Source organism: Ascoidea rubescens (genome assembly GCF_001661345.1).
Source record: "Ascoidea rubescens DSM 1968 unplaced genomic scaffold ASCRUscaffold_2, whole genome shotgun sequence".
NCBI classification, from domain to species: domain Eukaryota; kingdom Fungi; phylum Ascomycota; class Saccharomycetes; order Ascoideales; family Ascoideaceae; genus Ascoidea; species Ascoidea rubescens.
The window spans coordinates 826,433-843,344 of NW_017962914.1; the positions used below are offsets into that span (position 1 = coordinate 826,433).

Below are 16,912 nucleotides of genomic sequence, written 5' to 3' on the forward strand. Positions count from 1 at the left end.
GATCAAGCCCATCTCAGAGTTGTTCCGAGACTAAAGTCTATCTTTTGCCGAAGCAGCTGCTGCCTCTGGTCTCCCACTTTGTGGCACACAGTTTTCCCTGCTAGTGTCTGCGGTCATGCGCACTCAAGCCTTGGATGTGGCCAATCACTGCACTGACCGGATCTTTAGTACCACTGCGATAGCTGCTGCTTCTGGGCGTTCGGAAAATATTTTATCCTTGAAGCACCAAATGGGGTCTGTTTCGTTCCCAGCCGTGAGAGAAATTGCCGGCTGCAGCTTTAGGATTAACTGGCCCTGGGAGGGATCAGCATTGGAGGTTTGGTGGTGTGTAATTTGCAATTATTTGCGACTTTTGCTGTTTTGTGGGCGATTTCTGGTCTGTGAGGTTCTCTACAATGGGTAGTGCTGCTGCTGGAGGAGTAAATGCAGTGTTCATCTGGTCTGTGAGTGAATATGACATCAAACACTGTGCTACTGGGGAATCTCCAGGACATTTGCACTGGGAAACCAACGGCCAGTGCCAAATTTTCCTTAGCATCAATCAAGCTATTTGCATATCGAGTTCTATAACTTGTATGGTCATTATTTTGGAGGTTGCAAATCCATTTGTGCACTGTGGGCCGCAAAGAAAGATACCTGTTTGGTGCTTCAGAATTTCCCCTCAATAAAGGAATTTTTCTGTGCAAGTTGGACCCCAAACAACCCGATAGAAGAAAGATCATGTTGCAATTAGGCTCGACTCGCTATACTCTGCTAGATGGCCGGAATATTCATGGACTTTCCTCAGAGCGATTTGGATGGAGTTGAAGCTTATGGAAAATTAATTTGTTTATTGTTTTCAATGCTCTCAAAAAGTCCCTTACAATTAGAGAAACTCGTTTCTGAATCGGCTTTTGTATCGCTCTCTTTCTTTGCCGCCCCACACTAAATAACTGCTAATCCCAAGATTAAGACGAGTAAAAGTAAACAAAAAATATTATCATTTTAAACCTATAAAATGTGATCAAGAAAAAGAAAATTTAAACAAAAATAAAGCGTTCTATGATTTACTACATAATTCATCACAGCTCTTTAAAAATGCTTAATAAGTCAATCAATTACTCCGAGTAAACTTCATCTTCGTAATCGAAATATTCATCGAAGGTGTCGTACCATTCATCGCCAGATTCCTCAGGGTCTCTAACAACTGGTAAGAAAACACATGTATCAATTTCACCACCAGTGATAGTATAAATGAACTTGTTGCTCTCCAACAATTCAACTCCTTCTGTCTCATTTGCTACCAAGAAAAGCTTAGCTGGCAAAGATGTGTTGGTAAATGAGCATGCTACTGGGAAATAAACATTGTCACTATCATCAATAGCATAATAAATGTCGTTGGTCTCATCATCTTCATCATCATATGGTGTAAGTGAAACATATACTGATCCGTTTGGAATATTGTCTTGGTCACTAGCTCTTAATCTTGAAATACCAGCTTTATTCATCGTGTCATTATAATAATGCAATATACGAGAAAATCCATCAACAGCAACACTATCATCTGTAACTCCCCACAATGAAGAACAATCCTCTTGATTACTCTCCTTGTAATTGGTGTTGTTTTGCAAGTACAAGTTACCATTTGCACAACTCACCACTTGATAATTCAAAAAATAATCCAACAAAGTGATATATTCATAGCCTGTGGTAACATTATAACCGTCATTCGAAGCAACTGGTAAATCCCAATCAGTAACGTTTTTGGCATCAGCATTATAGATTTCGGTGGTATCATCATAAGTTGAATTGTCATCACGTCTTTTCAATGATCTCTTTTTAACAGGAGTAGCAGCAGCTGAAATAGAGCTGGATGAAGAGGTGGCTTCTTTTTTGCCAAAAAGACATCCTTCCTTAAGAGTTTTTTCAAATGGAGTAACCAATTGATATTGTTTGGCTTTTCCAAACTTAGCATAAACTTCATTCTTAAAATTAATAGCAGTAGCAATACCAGTACATGAATCGGAAGAAGTCATATTAGCGCCTTCTAGATTGATTTCACCAGACACTTTAGCACTGAATTCAACTGATGGTTTGTCAACCAAAGCAACATCCAACGAATAACTACCAACTGAAATACCAAAGGCTAATCCTACTGGAAGACCAGCACCAACTTTCAATTCAATTTCTCCTGTAGCATTAAATACAGGAACAAAGTTTGGTGTCCACCCTGAGGCATATGATTTTGAAGAGTCGACCAAATCAACAACAGCCTTTGCGTTTGAAATAACAAATTTACCACCACCTAAAACTGTGCCAGTGGCAGCAGCACTAAATGTAACTTCAGCACCAACTGTTATCATTGGTCCAAGAGTCAACACACCATAAGATAATCCTGGTAATCCAATTTTGGCAAATGAAACTTCAAAAGAATTCTCATACTCGATTTTGGCTTCAATGCCTAGTTGCAACCCAACTGCTAGATTCATGTCAGCAGCAACTGTACCGGCGGTAAATTTGATTAAAGCAAACGAGAAAGTACCTGAACCTTTAATACTGGCGCTACCTTTGGCACCACAGTCAACACAGAAAAATTTTAATTCAGCACTGATAGCATTGTCTTCTCCCTTTTTGTTTTTCTTTGGTTTGATTGATTTAAGTAAAACTGCATTACCCCATGGAGATTCGACAACCTTTTGTTTAGCTGGAACTTGAATGGTCATTTGCTTATCAAATAATGTACCTGAGATACTAGTAGCCTTTGCAACTTTATTAACAATGATGGTTTTAATATTTTTAAGATCTGAAACAACTTGTTTAGCGAGTTGTTTTCCATTAGCTAAAGCTTTTTTTATTTTGGTTTTGACTTTGGTAAAAAGACCTCTCTTGCCCAAATGCGATCTCTTTTTCAATAAAGTTTCTTCATCTTCATCATAATAATCCAAATAATCATCGTCATTAATAACTTCTGAATCTAATTCTTCTTTATACTCATAATCAGCATCCAAATCGTCGACACCAAGATCATCTAAGTAGCTGTAATACTCTGTGTCTTCAATGGTCTCATAACCAAGACAATCATCAATACCAGCATCAAACTCATTACCAAGAGTACCCATCAAAAAGCCATAGACTGGATCATAGGTTCCACAGGTGTCAGATGATGAAGCTGTGCTTGCAGATAAACTAGTAGCAGCAGTGGGTGCGAAATAGCCCGAAGCAGTGGTTGCAGCAGCAAAAGCATCACTGCTACTATCCTCTTTGCCAAAACCACTGGCTCCCTGAGAATCATCATCAATAGTATATTCACCCCAAGCAAAATCAACAGAAGAAGCCAAGTCTTTAACATCACAGGGTTTACCACCAATTGTAACTATTTGGTTGTCATCATCAAACTTAATTGATGAGGAGTTGAAAAAACAGGTATCTTGAGAATCATAAGAGCCACAGCCTTCTAAGTAAGTAACAAAAATCAAACCTTTGTTACAATTCCACTCATTAACAGCTTTTTTATAAGCAGAATCATCATTAAAATCAACGGATAGTGAACCGTCAGTTGAATCTCCAGAATAGGATACAGAGCAAAAGCCAGAGTGATCTAAGTTAACACTTGGATAATTATAAGTATAATTAAGAGTACCGAACGTATGGTTAGCATTTGGAGAGTTGGTGCTTTTAGAAGAATAATACAAAAATCCATAATCAACTGGATGAAGATTGTTTTTATCATATAAGTCTACGTTCCAATGAACAACGGGAGCTAGGGATTGAGCAGGTGGAGGAGGGGGCATTGAATGAATTGGTTCATCAGAATCTTGTTCATCGCCGTCATCATCAGGAATTAAAGGATGCTCATAAATTGAAGAAAATAGAGTTTGGGTAACAGTTTCATAGGCAGTGGTTGTTTGAACAGTTGTTTCAATATCGGTAGTTGTTTTGGTTTCAATAGCAGTAGTTGTTTCTGTCTCTGTTTTGGTGATTTCTACTGGTAAATCACAATCTTCATCGTGTATTGGAGCAGAAGAATTTGAAATTGGATAAGTTTTATTAGTAAAATGAAAGTCTAAATTGCTGTTAACAGAGCCAGCAATAGCTGCAGCAGCTAAGGATAGAAAGTGAAGTTTTGATAAAACCTTCATATTCTGGATTTCTGCTTAATAAGTTATCCCTTGCGTTAACGAATGTGAAAATAAAGGTATTAAAGATAATAAAACGAAAAAATCAAGAAAAAATTAAAATCAAAGTAAGAAAAAAAAAATATATTAAACTGAACCAAAAAAAGATATTTAACGAGTGAATTAATTTTAAGGATAACAATTTAATAATTTATAAAAAGAATGAACAAAAGAAAGAAAGAAAGAAAGAAAGGAAGGAAGTAAAGGAAATATATCAAGACATTTATATTAAAATTCTTGAAAAAAAAGGTGAAGGGATCTTTTTTGAAATTTGACTAATAATGGCTATAAATCAACGTTTTGATAGATTGAAGATGTTTTTTTTTGATTTTCTAATTTGAAATGGTGGTATCAAATTGTAAACGGATGTTTATTGAAGGTTCAAAAATTTAAATAAGATTTTTCAGTTGAGATAATTTAAGTTAAAAATGAAAAAAACCCAACTGCGAAAAACTTTATCAAGTAAATCCCAACATAGCGATGTTGTTGTGCGTGAATGTGAAAATAGCTACGCTTTTTGTTATATAATGAAGCAGCGTGACAAGCTTTTAAATTTGGGCGAGTTCTTGCTGAACTCTAGTCTCATGTAATTTACCCAACTAAAGGACCATTTGCAACAGAACTAACACTGGAGTATCTTTGTGCTTGATTAGTTAAGTTGGAGAGATTAATGTAGACAATTAGTTGTATTTATTTAGGAAGAATATGAGAACGAAAAGAAATTTGAGCTTTTTCTAACTGGCAACTGAGTTGGAAGGCTGATAAGATCAGAGAAATCTCCTAAATTTTTAATTTTTGTCAGTAAGTTCCGGGAAATTTTTGTCTATAAAAAATATTTGACAAAATCATATCGGTTTTTAGAAATATTTGGATGCAAATCAAGATCAAGTTCACTCAAGACACCGGTTGGTAGCAGCGTTGATTGTTGGTGATCAAATCAAAAAGATTTAGTTTCAAATTCTTTTAAGAGAGGTTAATCGACGGGCTCAAAAAGAAAAAGTTGTAAATGAAAAACAACAACTGGCTAGGTAATGAAAAAAATTGGGAAATAGGTCTTAGGTGTGCCAGGCTATTGTGTGCTTGATCCAGTTGAATATCTTCTATGGCAATTAATTTTTATATTGTATTGTATTGTATTGTGTTGCTTGTTGATTGTTTCCTATACGTTTTCAGACCCCAAATTAGGAGAGTTGCGAACTTCAGGTTTTAAACTGGAAATGGGAATATTAAATAGAAAAACCTTAACAGAAAAGGCCAGACTAATCCACATTCTTGGCAATGTTCATCAGCCGAACTTTGCATCAAATGTTCGATGAGATATGAAAAATGGGAAATGTGAGATAAGAAAGGTTGGATAAAAAATACTGTTTTCTGTAGTCTACTAACAATAAACTGAAATTGGTTCTCAAGATAATCCTAACAAGCGGCAACAGAGAAGCAGTAGCTGCATTATATTGGACTTATACACGATATTCCAGCTGCTTCGAATCCCTTTAATATTTTGTTCTGAAATGTATCTATTTCTGGTTTGCTTTGTATTCATATCCCGTGACTGCGTTGAACTTTCATGTTGTGGTTTGATGCTGTGGCTGGTATAAGACCCCGCTTAGACGAAATAAGTCCTTTGCTGAACCAGCTTTGGATGGCGATTGTGTTGACAGCACAAGATGTGATGGACGTACAGATCAAATGTGTTTGAGAACAGGAATTTTGTGGTTGCAATGAAAAAAACATAGGACCCTCACTCTCGCTGAAGGTGTCGTTTCTGCTGCATTTCTTTTGTGTTTCCTTAACAGTGGACAAAAAGCACAGAGGGCAGCGCAAACCTTATCAATCTTCTACATTTCTGGAGGCTTAATTGCAGAGAATACCCAGAACTTGTGGGCTTGATTCAATAGTTCAGAGCTTGAAACGTTTGGAGCTGGCCAGGAAAAGAAATGCTCTTCCCAAACCGGAATGAGCCCGATTTGTCCAGCCAAAATGATTTTTATCTTTAGGTTGAGGCGCTTTCCAACAGTTTCCACACCACTCATTTAACCACCAAAGTAGAAGATTAGAAGAGTGAACATCTTCATGATCAGTCGCAGAAAAGCAGCATTTCCTGAGGCAAACATCAGCTAAGATCTACCTGCAGGGTCTGCACTCCACCAAAGCGTATCCCGACAAAATCAGTACAAAAGGGATTCTATTGACAATTGGGGATAGAAATTATTGAATAAATAATTCACAATATTTTTGACATGGCCTCGTCTAGCCCCATAAATGGCAAGTTTTTATTTTTTTATTTTTTTATTTTTTTACCTTTTTATTATTTTATTTTTTTACCTTTTTATTGTTTTATTTTTTTACCTTTTTATTGTTTTATTTTTTTATGAGTTTTGAATGCTTTAAGTATGAATAAACGATAAATTTGTTTTTTTATTTTCCCAGCTTTTGAAGTTGTAAATCATGTATTGTAAGATTATATACACTAAAGATATTGATTAATATATTAAGCGTTGTTTTATTGAAAATAAATAAATGAATGAATAAGAAAAAAAAAATATTTTAATTAAAAGAATTGAAAACAGTGTCTTAAAAAATTAAAGTCAGTTCGAAGAATAAAATAAAATAAAATAAAAAAGTAACAAAGCATAAAAACAAAAAAAATAAAAAAATACTAAACAAAGTAATAAAATCAATTGGATTAATAACTTAGAGGTTAATCTAATAAGTTTTTAGATAAAATAAGGGCAAAAAAGTAATATCACAAAAATCAAACAGTATTAAAAATTGAAAGATTAAAAAGAAGCATTAAAATAAAAATAACAAGAAAAAAAAAATAATTTTTTTTTGTCTTGTTTGTCTTTTATAGATTATTTTTGACTTCCGACAACACCACCGACAACAGCACCAATAATAATTAGAATAATCAAGATAAGAATGAAAATACACCATCTTTTCTTGCTTCTTGCTTTTCTAGCGCTATCAACAGCTTTATCAGCTTGAGCCAAACCGTGCTCAACATCAGTTTGAGCCTTTTGGATATTATTATCAATCATTTGGATGTTTTCGTCTTGTTCAATTACTAAATCTTCCATATCATGAAATAATTGAGCCAATTCTTGCATTGATTTTTCAATTTTGAGCAATTCCAAGTGTCTGTCTTGGACCTCGGATAACGCGGCTTTAGCCTCACCTTTTCTATTAGTATTTAGCAATGCTTGAGTGAACAATTGTTCCCCATTACCATCTTCATACTGTTGAACTGCTTGATTTAATTCCAAGTCAGTGGCATCTGGTTTGATGATCTTATATTGTCTTGCTACTTGTTGTTTATTTTGGGTTTTGTGGTTGGATTGGTTAACACTGAATCTGCTGATCAACCCTAGAAACTCCTCCCTAACAGCTTCAGCTTGGGTTTTCTTAATGCTATCACCACCGGTTGATTTCATTAGTTTGGTTAATTGAGATTTTAAATCATTTTGTTTGGAATTGATCTCAGTCAATAGGGAATCAATTTGCCTCTTTAAGTTGAATTCTTTTTCTTCATCGTATTCGCCCAACAAGCTTTTCTGAGCAGAATCGATTCGGTTTATAAGATCCGAGTAGTCAGATAACGATTGCTTGAACCTGTTGATATCATCAAAAAAATCAGAACCTTGGTTCTTGAAGTTTCCCATCTCGTAGCTTGTGTCGGCTTCAAAGGGATTTTGATTATTATACTAGATTGGAATAGTAACGATATTTGTGTCAGTAGGTTAGGAACAAGCCCAAAAAATGGAATAAGACCAGGCCTCCAAGGCAAAAAGACCCTAGAGCACTGGAGCACTTCTGGAAAAACCATTTGCTTACGTTGTAACTCATTTTCAACCTGCAATACGCTCTAAATGTTCTGATTCACAGATAGTAACTGGACTTGTGATGGACTTGGTGATGGAGAGACACATATAAACAACCCATGCACGTTTGGAATTTGAATTCGAGCAACTCCGCGGAATCCGCCCGGTCCGCGTCCGGATTGTGCTCCGCCCCTCCGTCCCTTTGCCACAACTGCGGTTCGAGTCCCGGTGGGGGCGTTGTGCATTTTCTGCTCTATCTGTCCCGATTGGGAAAGTGATTTGTGCTGCTTCTTCTTCCTGGGTCTGTGCTGCTTCTGCTACGCGTAGTTGATGTATAGACACTTGCCATCAAAGAACTCGCCATTGAGTGAGCGTATGGCTCGTGTGGCCTGCTCGTTTGAGTTGAACTCAATGAACACCTGCGTGATGAAAGGCACCACTTCCTTCTTTTGCGCATCCTCCTTCTCGGGCAACGGAATCTTGGACTTCAAGAACCTCGTTTTATGGATTTGCCCAAAGTTCTTAAATATGTCCTTGAAATATCTGGTCATCCCAACTAACAACATCTCGCTTTCTGGATTTAAAACCACATTGTCTATCAAAATCCTCCGTGACTCGTCGTGATAAAAAAATATCTCAAATTTGTATCCTCTTTCAGCCTCCTTTCCACTACCAATAGCAGCACCATTATCATTGCCATTGCCATTTAGACTTTGAAAAAAATCATTAATACTGTTGGTATTTCCAAGCTTGTAATCTCCATTACTATTACCATTCCTCTTTTCGTTATCATACTCATTATCATTGTCATCATTATTATCATTATCATTATCATTATCATCATTATCATTATCATCATTGTCATTGTCATTGTCAGTGCCCTCATTATTGCTGCCATTGTCCCCATTGTCCCCATTGTTATTCGGATTTACATTCCTTCTTTTCTCATTCATATAATTATGCTGGTGATTATAAAGCGAGAAACATTGATCGTTTTTGAAAAACAATGTCTGCTTATTGTATTCTGTAGCTGCATTAGCATTATTCTCCAACTTCTTATTAAATCCTATTATTCGACTGCAATTGTTTGAAAACTTAAATTTCATTAAAAAATTCTTAAATCTAATAGCATCTTGTAGATTTTCAAAATGCAAAATTACTGCATCATTTCGAAATCCAACAAAATTTTTCCTTTCATCTTTTTTAAACTTCGTAACTTTAATTAAATTTACTCCAAGTCTCTCTTTCAAAGTAACTTTAATATCAATCAATTTTATATGCGACTTCAATTGAAAATTATTGATAATAACCTTATTAGATGGCTTGATTAAATTCATAGATCGATTATTAAACACCCTCGGATCATTCAACTTTAAAATTAGTGGCACTTTGGTATTTCCAATTTTCATTCTTAATATACATAAATAAACAATTCGTGCAATTTCTGGTGTATCACAAATAATCATCCCACTGCCCGTTAATTCAAATTTACTATCTTTTAAAAAAACTATTTTAAAATTATCTTTTTCAACAACTTTTTCTCTCCAGTTAGGATGCTCGTTTTCAAATTTTTGAAATGGCCTTTCATTATCTCCAAATAAATTTCGATTATAATACCCATCCATATATCTGCTTAACCCCTTATATCCATTTCCATTTATATTGTGCTCATAATAATCATTATAATTCGGTGCAAGATAAGAATCAAAATTAATTCCAAAATTAACACCAAATTCCCCATCAACATAATTGGGATTATTAACTGCTGCGGCATTTCCAAAATTATAATTGAGATTATAATTCGGATTATAATTAGGATTATAGTTTGCGTTACTGTACCCGGGATTACTATAACCAGTATTGTTATAATTCAAACTGCTATAATTTTGATTATTATAACTTCCATTATTGTAATTGTAATTGACATTGCTATAATTATAATTGACATTATTGTAATTTTGAAATCCATAATTTCCGCCATTATAATTATGGTAAGTATAATTGGGATTATTAAAAGTAAAACCACCATTAGGATCAGCGTTGTACCCTATATTTGAATATGGGTTAATATAATTAGGGTTATAATGAGGATCTGTGTTCTGATTAACACTAAAATTATTATTCAAATTGCTTTCAAACGTTTTGTTGAAATCAAAATTGGATCTAACACCTAAAACCGGTTGTGAATCTTTATTTATATTCAACTTTAGATTTTGTTTTTTATTACTCGAATTTGAATTTTTATCATAATGTTCTTTTTCATTACAAACTTTGCCATCAGTCGGGTCTATTGTTTGATCTTGATTTCTCTTGGAATGAATGTTTTCAAACACCTCTAAAATATCAATTTCAATTTCATCCCCATTTTCAACCAAACAAGGAGTTTGATTATTGTTATTGATATTTTTGTTATTGTTCTTATCATTATGTGACTCGGAGTTTGAACTGTCAGCAGTAGTATAACTTTTATCTGTATTGAAGCTTCCGGTTGAACATTCTTTTGCACTTGAAAGTGAATTGCATCTTGAAGACCGACTTTGATTTTCTTGATTATTCTGTTTTGTACCACAATAATCTCGAGTTTGAAAACTCAAAACTGGTTTTGGAACTTGGTTGAAACACATCTGAGAGCATGGTCGAGAGTTTACTTTCGAGCTCAGATCTTTATTTATATCTTTGTTTTCGTTTTTGTCTTGATCATTTTCATTTTCCCTCTCTTTATTTAGATTTTGCCTTTGGTACTGTTGATATTGATAATCAAATTGACGCTGATATTCCTCTCTTCCACTTATAATACAATTTCTAAAACATAAATATAAAAAAAGTTCATTCAATTTCAAATCCTTTTTGTTCATCTTCTCATCATAATCTTTTTTATAAATCGAATAAAATTCTTCATCTTTATGAAATTCATTCAAGATAAAAAGTCTATTAAGATTATAAGTTGATGGAATCTCTTGGCCTTTGCCCACAATTTCTAAAATTTTCTTTGAAATTTCTGGAAATTGTTGAATTTGAAAATTAATCATTGATTGGTTTTCACTATTTGCAAAATATTCATCAATGGAGAAAATCATATCTTCGTTTTCAATCGATTCAGTACTATAATCAACAACCTTATGAAATGCTTTATCCAATAAAGGTAAAACAGCTGCCGGAACTTGATTATTCGTTAGAACCCCATCTTTTCTATCAAACTTATTATAAAATAAATCCGTTTCGTTGAAATACCTATCATAATTTTCATAATTAATAATATCTTTTACAGCTTCATTGTATTTGCCTTTAAGATCATCGATCATTAGCATATCATATAATTCAGGATTATCTCGAAAATCCAAATGATCAGTGTCACTGAATGTGATTGTTTCAATTAATTTTTTTTTCTCTTTTAACGTTCTTTTTATTTTTTTAAACAAATAGCTATCCGGACTTAATTGATTCAAAAAATCAGGTTGTGCATCAATAGTGATCTTGTATACTGCTTGCAATTTTTCAAAATACTTTTCTTGCAACTCCAAACGAGCTATTCTTTTTTGCTCTTTCAAGGAATCTTTAATTGTCTCCCTTTCTTTATTTTTTTCGTTTACTGGTCTTGATCTTGTCTTTTTGGTTTTTGATTTATAATTTGGTATTGGAAATTGACCAAAATTTCCTCCTGCACATTCAAATTTATGTTTCTGTGTTTGTTCTGTGTTTAGTTCTGTTTTATTATCATTTATTTCCTTGTTTGTTTTTGCAGGACTGTGAACCATTTTTGGGTAAGAAGAAATCTCAAATATGGGTTCATCACAATTATATTCAAGGGTTTGAATTTCGCTATTGCCATCAGCTTTTTTTTCCTTTTCCTTTTCCTTTTCATTTTTATTTTCATTTTTATTTTTATTTTTTCTTATTGATACAATATCAGAATCCTTTTCTTTATTATTATTCATAAATAAATCATTATTATCATTACAGTTAATACAATTCCCATTTAAATTTAAGGCTTCATCTCGAGCATGAGTTTTATCCTGATTTCCAATTTCATTTTTATTTTCAATTTCAGGTTTTTTAGATTGTTTGGCTTTTTCAATTTCCTTTTCAACTTCTTTGATTTGCTTTTTAATTTGTTCAATTTCTTGAAGTTTCTTTTCGATATTTATTTCTCTTTCGCTTTTTTTGTTATTTTTGCTAATGGGCTTTTTGAGTGATGTGTTCTGATTTAATTTATCATTTTCTTCCTTTCCATTATTTTCTTTTTCTTCAATATTCTTCCCATTAATTTTTTTTATATAATCAATATTTCTTTTAGTTTTCTTTATAACTTTTTCTTTGGATCCTTCTTCAACTTTTTCATTGATATCATCATCAATATTTTTTTCAATATTATTGTTAATATTATCATTAATACCCTTAGATTTTGTATCTACTCTCGCGGTATTATCCTTATTTTTTTCATTATTTTTTTTATTTTGTTTCAATGAAGAATCTATTTGCTTTCCTTTAATTAAATTCTTACTGGACCTTAATACCATTCTGTATTCTGTATTTGGCACAAAATCTCTTTTTGGTGTTTTGTAAATTGTCTTAGTTTTGAGTGGAGGTTGAACCGGAGTATTTTTAGGTAAATTTATTAGCAAATTTGTACTAGGCTTATTTTGAATTTTTGAGATTGGTATGTAATTTTTATCAACACTTCCAACATTATTCTCCATATTATGGTTTTCTGTCAAGTTTTGTTCAATAGTATTTTTTTCAATGAGATTGCTTCCCACTAAAACTTTATTTTCAATTTTATTGATATTTGTGGTTTTATTTTTGCCTTCATTTTCACTTTTATTACTTTTTTTACCTTCTTTGGTTTTGTTGTTTGAGTCATCAATATAATTATTATTGCAATTTCCATAATTATTTTTATGATTGGTTTTTTTATCGCTTATATGCCGATTATCACTATTATCAAAAGATTTGAGAACATTATGGCCATTAAGATTTTTATTGTTTGTGATTTTATCATTGACATAAACAGGATTTTTTTTATTATTCAAATCATTATTTGATTGAACATTTTCTAATTTTTTTGAATTAAACCTCAAATTATGGTTTTTGATAATAGTGTTATTCAAAGGAACAATATGTCTCACATTTCTAGAACCTATATTATAATCTGCAATATCTTTTCTAATTATTCTTTTAATCTCTTTTAAAGTTATGGTGATCTGTAAAGGTTTAATAGATCTTCTGTTAGTATTCCTATTACCATTCTGAATGTCGTTTTTCTTTCTATTAGGTTTTATTGAATCTTTCTCAATATATGTATTGGAATTGCGTTCTTCCTTACTTTTATTAGTATTTATTTTTTCAGTGATTTGGCTCTCAGTAATTTGGCTCTTAGTGATTTGGCCCTCAGTGATTTGGTTATTATCTTTAATATTTTCTTTAAAGTTGTTTAAATCATTGTTATCCCTAATGTTAGGTTCTATTTTGTTTTTCATTTTAATGTGATTTTGTTTTTTGTTAAGCTCAACAATAAGATTATCATCATCGGTATTTAAATTATTATTTTGGGTGTTATTAGAGACAACAACTTTTCTTTTGTTATTTTCATCATATGAAATATGTCTTCTTTTTCTAGGTTGGTCAATTATGTTTTCAATTGATAGAATCAGTTTATCTTGAAGTTTTTTTTTTGATTCGATGCTTAAACTCGAATTTTCAGGGACATATTCATAATATAGTTTTCTTTTTTTTCTGTTTTCTCTAGTTTTTGTGTTTAATTTTGGTTTATCGTCCAGAATATTATTGGAAGAAATTTTTTTGGGTCTACCAGGGCGTCTTTTTCTTTTTCTAGATTCTGAAATTTGAATATTATTTTTAGGATGCTGCTCATGGCGATTAGTGACAGAATTTGTGAGATTGATGGAATTGTTGAAATCTGATTTCTTGTTGTTTTTAATTTTTTGAGAGTTATTTTTGTTGTTGGATTTGATCATGTTGTTAGATTTCTTATCATAGGTGACAATTATGAACTTATCAGCATTGAAGAAAGTTTTTTTATTTTTATTTTCAGTATCATTATCAATTTTATCATCAACTTCATTGTCAACTTCATTGTTGAGTTCATTATCGACTTGATTAGATTTGATTGTTTTTTCATTAGAGTTGTAACTATATTCAACAATCTTGCCACTATTCTTGCCAATTCTTTCTTCTTTAGTTTCATTGGAGGGATCAGTGATTTTGTGATTATTTTTGTGATTATGAGTTTCAAAAACTTGTTTCAGAATGGTTTCGTGATTGTTTGCATGATTATTCTCATGATTATTCTCATGATTATTTTCATCGCTGTTTTCATTGATACTATCATCAGTGTTGTCATCGCTACTATCATCGCTGTTGTTATCATATTCCTTATCAGTAATAGTTTCATCATTGGTTACATCGCTAGATTGCTCATTAAGGCCAGTGGCAGTTTGAAGGTTAGTTTCAGTGACAATTTCAGGTTGATCAGAGGCTTTTGTGGTGGTTTTAAAGAAATTTATAGAATTTTTTGAAATAAAATTGTTGGGGTCGGCATCGACCAAGTAGAAATAATCGTTGTGATTATCAGGACTTGTTTTGGGGCAGTATATTATGGGATGGTTATTGGAGGTATTTGGGAGATAGTTAAATAAATTGTGGTTACATATTAATAACTTGTTATTGTTGATGGTGGTGGTGGTGGTGGTGGTGGTAGAATCATTTTGATTAAATACTTTATTTAGAGGTAAAAAATTCAATAAATTGAGTAATAATGAATTTTTATCAATTTTAATATAATTATTATGGTTATTATTGTTATCATTGGTATTAAAAAAGTAGTTTAAGAATTTATAATTTTCATTTAAAATGAAAAAAAATTGTGATCTGTTTTTTTGAGTAAAATTGTTATTGTTATTAATATTTTTTTTGAAATAATTTATTTTATTTTCTTTGATTAGAATTTTTAAAACTTTGATGAATATTAATTTAGCGTGATTGATTGATATAAAGTAGGAATGGGAAGATAGTAGATGAGTGAGCAAGATGTTTAGCAAATGGTGGAGGTTTGATTGATGAAAAATTAGGTGAGCATTTTTAATGGAAAATAGCTGATCAGTCAGATCGTTCTGATCAGAGTGGTGGTTGATTTGGTTGTAATTTGAATTGAAGATTTGGAGGAAAAAGCGAATAGAGAATAATATATAGTTTTGTTTGATTGTGGATAGGATATTTTTATTGATATTTTTGATATTTTTGTTTATATTAAAGTCTGAGCCATATAGTTGGAAAAATGTTTTTAGAGGAATATTATTAGTTAGAGAGATATGGGATAAGTGTAGTTGATAGTCGAATAGTGGGAAGTATGAATGAATATTGTTTGAGTTGAATTCAGAAGAATTGATATTTAAATCCATGTTTATACCTATATTTATACCCATATCCATATCCATATTTGAACCACAATCTGAATCTAAATCTAAATCTGAGTTGGTATGTAAATTTAAATTTAAATCCAGATCTTTATCCTTATCCTTATCCTTATTGGCATCTAAGTCCTTATTTATATCCAGATTCATGATTATAAATCTGATTATAATCAAATTGTTAATATGGTAGTAGTAATAATAACAATGATATTATTATTATAGTTTAATTATAATTGTAATTATAATTACAATTACTAGTAGTAGTAGTGGTGTTAGGAATGATGGAGTATAAAATTTGGATACCTAAAAGTAGAGCAATTAAGTATGGATGTTAGAAAAAGAGTGAGAACAGGCAGTGTAAAAATGAAAACAATGAAAAAAATGAAAATGAAAATGATGTGGAAAAAATTGAATCAAGAAAAGTGAAATGAAATGAGTATAGTATATAAAATGAGATAAATTGATTGTAAATTATAAAATGCAAGAGAGAGTGAAGAAAAACAAAGAAAAACCAAAAAGTAGAAATGGTGACGAAATTAAGATTGGTGATTGGATTTTATATATATATATAAAGGTGCCAATATGACTGGACCACAGTAAACGCCTGTAGAAGAGCTGAAGGTGGATGACGAGAGTAAGAACAAGGAGCTATAGAGGTGCTAATTGATCAGTATTACTCCAAAGGATCCAGATATAAAGATAAGTGAAGAAGTGTAAAATAGGTAGAGTGATAAAAGAGCATACAGATTTTTTTTCCTTTTATATGATGTATGTAGCAAAATGCACTTTAAAATTTTTGTTCACTATGTATATATAAACATCCAAATTGTGCACAGCACAGACAAGAAGACAACACAGGACGAGAAAACCCCCTGAAGACCGAGCAGGCAGTTGGAGCTGGTCAGAAACCAGACCCAGCTGCCCCAGAAACGTCTTTGTCGTCTGCAGCAGAGGCAGCGCAGTTCCACAGCAGCAGAGGCAGCAGAGGCAACAGAGACCTCAAACAGCCCCCAAAGAGCCCTTTCTCGCCGGTAACAGCCTCTTACTATCAATTCCATGCCTGGGTCCCTCAGCAGCGAGCTGGTTTTCAAGTCCCTCTGCTGCCTCTGCTGCTTTTGATGCTTTGTCATTATCCCAGCAATCGCAGCTTGGGTCAACTGCTTCCTGGCCAGCAAGGGCAGTCATTCACGCCTGTGTTTGTCCGCTGTTCCAAAGAGGCTGGTGTTTTTGCTGACACTGTTTCTTCTACTACTACTGCTGCTGCTGCTGCTGCTTCTACTGCTGTTCCTTTTGCCGAAGAAGCAGCTCCAGTTGGAAACACACGCAACCACTCCTCACGTCCCTCACGCACTTCTCACACGCTCACGCACTTTGCGGTCGCGAAACAGCGCGTTCATCCACAGCGGTGGGAAAAAAAACAAAATCGATGACGCAGGTGGCGCATGGGTCCAACGCACCACTACTGCGGGCCCGGTTCTGTTCGAATTGACTACTTTGGCTCTTTTAC

General features: G+C 33.0%; 5 protein-coding genes across 5 annotated transcripts; 1 reads left to right on the forward strand and 4 right to left on the reverse strand.

Moving 5' to 3' along the window:
- Positions 1-1,097: 1,097 nt before the first annotated feature.
- Positions 1,098-4,118, reverse strand: ASCRUDRAFT_68758 (uncharacterized protein; the record flags this gene model as incomplete). The annotated part of the gene is made up of 1 exon (XM_020191568.1): positions 1,098-4,118. One exon carries the CDS (start codon positions 4,116-4,118, stop codon positions 1,098-1,100), a length of 3,021 nt encoding a protein of 1,006 aa, XP_020049270.1.
- Positions 4,119-5,798: 1,680 nt separating this feature from the next.
- ASCRUDRAFT_74402 (uncharacterized protein) lies at positions 5,799-6,354 on the reverse strand. Its single transcript, XM_020192667.1, has one exon. It carries the CDS (start codon positions 6,185-6,187, stop codon positions 5,993-5,995), a length of 195 nt encoding a protein of 64 aa, XP_020049271.1. The 5' UTR covers positions 6,188-6,354; the 3' UTR covers positions 5,799-5,992.
- Positions 6,355-7,009: 655 nt separating this feature from the next.
- Positions 7,010-8,000, reverse strand: ASCRUDRAFT_68759 (t-SNARE; the record flags this gene model as incomplete). The annotated part of the gene is made up of 2 exons (XM_020191569.1): positions 7,010-7,858; positions 7,989-8,000. The coding sequence occupies 2 exons, from the start codon at positions 7,998-8,000 to the stop codon at positions 7,010-7,012; spliced, it is 861 nt and encodes a 286-aa protein (XP_020049272.1).
- Positions 8,001-8,054: 54 nt separating this feature from the next.
- On the reverse strand, positions 8,055-15,881 carry ASCRUDRAFT_126220 (uncharacterized protein). Its single transcript, XM_020188947.1, has one exon. The coding sequence runs from the start codon at positions 15,553-15,555 to the stop codon at positions 8,293-8,295; it is 7,263 nt and encodes a 2,420-aa protein (XP_020049273.1). The 5' UTR covers positions 15,556-15,881; the 3' UTR covers positions 8,055-8,292.
- Positions 15,882-16,185: 304 nt separating this feature from the next.
- On the forward strand, positions 16,186-16,835 carry ASCRUDRAFT_68761 (uncharacterized protein; the record flags this gene model as incomplete). The annotated part of the gene is made up of 2 exons (XM_020191571.1): positions 16,186-16,212; positions 16,242-16,835. The coding sequence occupies 2 exons, from the start codon at positions 16,186-16,188 to the stop codon at positions 16,833-16,835; spliced, it is 621 nt and encodes a 206-aa protein (XP_020049274.1).
- Between the last annotated feature and the right edge of the window lie 77 nt (positions 16,836-16,912).

Bases quoted from the DNA above. Each gene is read 5' to 3' on its own strand.
- ASCRUDRAFT_74402 (XM_020192667.1), bottom strand. From the start codon at position 6,187: ATGAGTGGTGTGGAAACTGTTGGAAAGCGCCTCAACCTAAAGATAAAA.
- ASCRUDRAFT_126220 (XM_020188947.1), bottom strand. From the start codon at position 15,555: ATGAATCTGGATATAAATAAGGACTTAGATGCCAATAAGGATAAGGAT.